The 6,000-nt window shown below is 47.4% G+C and overlaps 1 protein-coding gene across 5 annotated transcripts in view; it reads right to left on the bottom strand.

Annotated features, from left to right (window-relative positions):
* Positions 1-348: 348 nt before the first annotated feature.
* Positions 349-6,000, bottom strand: part of BBS4 (Bardet-Biedl syndrome 4) — a 73,261-nt gene continuing 67,609 nt past the window's right edge. For 4 of the 5 annotated variants that reach the window (XM_020994447.2, XM_020994451.2, XM_020994449.2 and 1 more), the window contains 5 exons: positions 5,685-5,754; positions 5,043-5,184; positions 1,682-1,892; positions 1,055-1,232; positions 349-754 (listed from right to left, as the gene is read on the bottom strand). In XM_020994447.2, the coding sequence (XP_020850106.1) occupies positions 1,099-1,232; positions 1,682-1,892; positions 5,043-5,184; positions 5,685-5,754 (557 nt within the window). In that variant the 3' untranslated portion in view covers positions 349-754; positions 1,055-1,098. The remainder of the gene's footprint in view (positions 755-1,054; positions 1,233-1,681; positions 1,893-5,042; positions 5,185-5,684; positions 5,755-6,000) is intronic. The other variant, XM_020994448.2, reaches the window with a different exon arrangement.

Here is a 6,000-nt window from a genome sequence, read left to right as displayed (position 1 = left end):
AAAGAAAATTGTTTCTAATACGCCCTCCATTGGGACTGGAGGGAACCAGGGGAGTTCCTGGGTCATTTCCGTACTGTTCTTTGGAGATCAGCCTATCTCATAACTTGATGACACTGTTCTTTCTAGCTGCTGTTGAGCTTGGTATTGACAATTAAGATAAAACGTATAAATAAGGTTCACTTCACAAGCTAAAACTCCTGAATTTCCCAAACAGGAAAGGAAGAACAAGAACCCTGCACCTCATTTTCAAATATTTTACTAAATATACTTCTAGCCAGATGAGCAAGGAGGAGGGTGCTAGCCATCTTTAAATGGCTGTATAAAGGAAAATGACATCAGAGAGAGGAGTGACAATACATAATCTTTATTCTACAAAGAATATACAAATAGATGATAGTGATTGCCTTAAATAAAAACTTAGACTGAGCAGCTCTCCCTTTTCACTCAGTAAGAGATGCTGCTGCTGATTCAGTAGCCAGGGACGACATGATCTAAGCTCTCGATTCTTTCACTGTTTAAGAAGCTGAGCTGAGCTCAGAGCCATACTCCAGATTCCCCTGGGGCAGGTGAGGCTGGGACACTTGCTAAGCTGGGCCTGGAGGGCAGCTGTAACAGTTGGTCAGAAATCAAGTGGTTGCTGCACTGCCCAGCCTCAGAGTCTGCGAATTTCCATTGAGATACAGGTGAGTCAGGCCACTTAGCTAAAGGCTGTCATCACAGGACACCAATCTGCTGTGGTTGTACCCATCCTGCTCTGTACCAAAAAAAACCCCACCCAAACAGGATTTTAAAACAAGTACCAATGCTACAAATACCTACTCACTTACTAGCTCTTAGCACATCAGCTGGGTTATGAGACCTCACAGACTCCTCTCCCCCACTGCCTTATTCTGAGCTCAGCAGGATGGACATAACCTGACTAACCTTAGAGGGGCATCTGGCTCGAGAATTGTGCTGGGGCTCGGGTTTAAGAGAGGAGGGGAAGCTGAGAGACAACACTCAGGGCTATACTCATACTTGGGCCTCTGCCTATAAAAAGCCATTGCACGCTTACCATTACCTTTCCAAATCGTCTGCTTTCTCTCCAAGGAGACATCTTTATTCTGGGGCCAGACTGCTTTTCTGTGTCTCTCTCTGTTCTTGGACCTCAGGGCGTATCGCTTCAGCTGGATCTGCCTCTGGCTCCAGAGGGAGCGAAGGAGGCTTTGCAAACTGAGATGGTCCTCCCGCACCTAGTTAATTGAGGAAATACAGTTCCAGTTCTCAGTCTCCCAACTCCAGGGGCCTGTTAATCTTGAACGATTGGTAAGAGAAAATGAAGCCTATTGGTGGATTACAAATAAGACTCCCAAGGCTTTTTTAGCAGGAGAAAATACTCTGTTTCAGTGCTATAAGAAAAGGCTTTAACTGTAGATGCATCAGCTGAAAAGGTCCTTGGCTTTTGGATGGAGTTAGGTTGTGAGAGAGAACTTTAGATAAGCCATTTTCCCAGAGTATTTCCAAACTATCTGTGCAGATCCAAGATGTCGGTTATCCAGCAATGACTGAAGACCTACACCTGGGCTTCACGATTTGCCTAAAGAATCAAGTATCGATTCTTCCTAGGTTTCTTCCAGAGAGCTCTGGTTTAAAAACATCTACAAGAAAGTGAAATCCACAGTATCACGCAAAGGCCGCTCACCTGCAGGAAGCTGTGTGGTTTCCCCAAACCCAGCTGCCGAAGACATGGCTTGCCCCAGAGCTTGGCTGGAACCCAGGGGCTGCTGTAAACTGGATGATCTGTTGGCTGAAGTTGTTCGATGCCTTGCTTTGGGATCTTTAACTGGTTTGGTCCAGACCAGTGCTTCTCCAACTTGCAGAGCTGCGCCCATTTTCTGAGCCATCTCCACCATCTTGTCCACCCAAGGGAAAAAAAACACTCTCAAAACAAACAAACCAATCTCAAGAAAGACTGGCCCTGACATTCTTACTTTACTGGGCCCAAAAGGACTCCAGATTTAAACTGGATTTCCGCAAGAGAAAGACTACTAGGAAATAATGGCACTTGAGGGCTAGAAATGCCTTAGGAAGAGATTTATTACTTATGCCTCATGAAAGAAAATCTTTGACCACCATAGCAGAACACCAAGCAAAACCAAGGACCTCAAAAGATAGGTTAGACTCCTGTTTCTTAGTGATATCAGGGAGAAGGCTAGAAAGAACAAAGAAGCCCAACTACTATAAAATGGTACATAAGAATTGCTTAAGACAACCATAGAAAAACTAGTCGTTTGAGGAGGGAAAGATCAGGGAAGGCTCCGCAGGAGATATTGCTTGACTTGGCTTTTTTTCTTTTCCTTTTTTTTTTTGGGGGGGGGGTGCGGCTGGGCAATGGGGTTAAGTGACTTGCCCAGGGTCACACAGCTAGTAAGTGTTATGTGTCTGAGTCTGGATTTGAACTCAGGTCCTCCTGACTCCAGGGCTGGTGCTCTATCCACCGCACTACCTAACTGCCCCTTAACTTGTCTTTTAAAGGATGTTAAGATTTCAAGGGAGAGGCATATATGAAAAATGTCATTCCAATTTGCTGTAGCATAGGACATGCAGAGGAATATAAAATCAGGACCAGAGCCAGGCTGAGGAATTTGAACTAGAGAGCCAGGCGGCCATGGAGGGGTCTGGAACATAGAAGTGACCCAGTAAATTCTCTTAAGTCAGGAAGCCTTACACAGCAGTGATGGGGAAAGATGAAGCTGGGTTGGGAGGAAGGGGGAAGATCATTCCAAAGCTAAGAAGATAAGTGAAACAACAGGAATACACCAGAGGTGATGGCACAAACAGATGGACAAACAGAAAAGGGCAAGTTCATGAGTTTTTAAAGGAGACACAAACTTTTTAGGGAGGTTAAGGAGAAAGAAAAAGTGGAGACAATCAACGTTTTGAAAACGGGGGGGTGGAAGGCATGACGGTGCCACTATTAGCTGGGCAAGAGGTTTTGGACACGTTCAATTTGAAATGCAGCTGGAATATGCGAGTAGGTAAATTGTAGGCAGTAGGAAATGGATGTTTGAAGCTCCAAGAGAAGACAGCATGACACATTGTTTAGGTGGTAATCTGCACAGAGGGAGCAGCTGACATCACAGAAGGGAAAGAAACTGCCATAGAACAAAATGTGGAGAAAGAAAAGAGACCCATGGAGGGGCCTTTAGGAAACATCAACATTACAGAATCAGGAGGGGAGAAAATGATGGGCTAAAAAGGAAAGAACCCGGAAAAGCCAAAGGAAGACAGTCTCTCCAGATGCAGGGTGAGCCCATATCGAACTACCAAGAGGACAAGAAGGACGAGGACTAAAGAAAAGGTTTCACCCACATAAGGGCTGCTGGTGACCCTTGACCAAGCAGTGCTGATAGTAGGGACACACACCAGAGTGCAAGGGGCTCAATGAATAAGGGGGGAGGAAAGAGAAGGCTGGCAAGTTCAGACTACTTCAAGAAGTTTCTCAAAGAAAAGGGGTCGTGATGACAGCTGTATGGGCCAAGGGTTAAAGGTGAATTTCGTAAGGATGACAGACCGGAAGAGGTTGAAGGTACGTATGAGAAGTGCATTGTTCAAGCAGGGTTCTAGAGGTAGGGAGCAGACGGTCACAAGGAGACTCAGCCTTGGCAGCAGGTGGTCTCCAGTGGATAGAGCATTGGGCCCTCAGTTCAAACCAGGTCTCAGGCACTTCCTAGCTGAGTGACCCTGGGCATGTCTGTCTACCTTAGTTTCCTCATCTGTAAAAGAGGGGATCATCATAACACCTCCTTCCCACGTTGTTGTGAGGATCAAATGACAGCTTTAGAAAGGGCTTAGCACACGCCAGGCACATGCCAAGCACATGCCAAGCACACGCCAGGCACATGACAAACGTTTATTCCTTTCCCTTGGCAGGAACTTAGGACACCGACCTATTCTGAGACAGCAATGAAGAAGCAGAGAATGAGGAAGACGAGCTCTGCGTTTCTACTAGAAAAAGCCCTTTGAGGCAGATAACTCCAGGACATCGACCAGCAAGCATTTACTTAACCTCTACTACGTGCCAGGCACTGGGGATACAAAGTGAAAAGGCTGAATCCCCCCATCTTGAAGAAGCTTGCATTCTGATGGGGATGGAACAAGCACTGCGGGGCTCCCGGGAAAGACCCCCCCGGAAGGAGGCGCTCAGGAAGGAAGAGAGAGAGAGGGAGAGGGAGCGGCCTGTGAGCACTGCCACAGGCACTGTCTGGCTGCAGGACGGGGCCAGGACCTAAAGTAGCCTCAAACAGAGGAACTTCTGCTTCACCCCAAGGATCACAGGGCACCACTGGTTTTGTAAGTGGGCCCGGGGGTGATACGGTCATACCTGCACTTCCGAGAGAATCCCTTTGGCAGCAGAATGGATTACCTAGTCAAACGGGGAAGGGCATTAGGAGGCTACCGCTGTAATTTAAGAGGCCTCGGAAGCAAAGGGAAAATACTGGATAAATGCTGTGCGGTCTCTGTGACAGGAATGGAAAATGGATGTGTCGGATGACACTGAGGTTGTGATCCTGAGTGACTAGGGGGAGGACAGGGGAGTTCTGAAGAGGGATGGATTCTGGGGAAAGAAAAGGAGCTCTGTTTTAGACTTGGGCATATTCATAACATGAATGAAATCGTGGCCTTCAACTTCACTCCCTTCTTTGCAGAAAGGGATAGGGAACACTGGTCTACATGCAATGTCCAATTTTTTCAATGTATTGGTTAGTTTTGCTAAATTTTTTTTCTTTTTTTTTAAATAGGAGATGGGGGAAAGTGGTAGGATGCATTGGGAAATACGGGTAAAGCTATAAAAACAAAAGGTAACATTAAAATTTTGTTTTTTAAAAATTATGTCCTTCACAGTGCCCACAATTGTAGAACCTCACCATACACAGACCCTGCGAACAGGACTACTGAGCAGGCCCAGTTTGGGTTAACGACATACTTGCTCGGACAAAGCCTTCTACTCAGTTATCTTTATGTGGGGCCTGCCTGTTTACTCTGGAGATAATCAGCCATACCTCAGGGTCAAAATCCAAAGAGCTGCTCCCCTTTAGCAGGGTGACTTTCTTCTCCATCTCCTGGTATTGGGCCAGGGCCTTCTTCTTCTCACCCTGATTGTACAGCAGCACAGCATAATTCAGATTGACTAGAGGATTAGACCTGGGGTTGGCAGACACAAAATAGGTACACTATGACCGTGGAAGAAAAGGCTACTTGAGATCTCTTAGTGTTACACCAGAAAAATTCACAACTCTGTATGGGGTATCTTCCCAACAGAGGGTCAAAGAACCAGTCATATGAGTGTCTGGCAGCATCCCCATGCCCCTCCCTGAGGGGTAATGTGGGACACTGGTGCCGCCCATCCCTAGTTCTGCCCACAGCAGAAAGCTTCCCCTCCCCCACTTCTTTAGGACTCCTGCCAGGATGCCTAACAGGAAGAAAGGATTTCTCAGAAGCACCTCTTAGCACTCAGAGCTGGGCTGAGTTGGGGCGGCATTGCCCCCCTGTTGCCAGGGCTTGGCCCAAGAACTCCAGGGATCAGGGCCACTGCTAGCTCTGATGTCCAAGGTCTTTTGGCCTCTGTATGGCTAAAGATGTCATTGGAAACATCCCAAGAATGAGTCCTGTTGTGAATTTCAGGCCAAGAACCCCCAACTCACTGATCAAGGGCAACCGCTTCCGCATAGGCTCGGCTGGCATTCTCGACATCTTCCAGATTGGTCAGAGCAACTGTGGCACAGAAAAGAAATAAGTGGCTGCAACCATCAAGGGAACACTGGGGAAAATGGGTCTGAACAAGATCTGCTGACTACAGCCCATGTTCCTGGATCCTTCTACTGTGTCTGTCCTGACCGCAGCCCCGTGCAGGGGTCAGAGGCCAAGAACTCAGCTCAGACACTGCCGGGGCCAACCGTTACACCATACAGACCGGGGGGGGGGGCCCACCAACGGAGGCAGGATTTGAACCCAGGTCCT

This window comes from Phascolarctos cinereus, unplaced genomic scaffold (assembly GCF_003287225.1).
Source record: "Phascolarctos cinereus isolate Bilbo 61053 unplaced genomic scaffold, phaCin_HiC Scaffold_3;HRSCAF=262, whole genome shotgun sequence".
Classification (NCBI taxonomy): Eukaryota; Metazoa; Chordata; class Mammalia; order Diprotodontia; family Phascolarctidae; genus Phascolarctos; species Phascolarctos cinereus.
The sequence above is the reverse complement of the archived record's forward strand: the minus strand, read 5'-3'. Positions and strand labels throughout refer to the sequence as shown.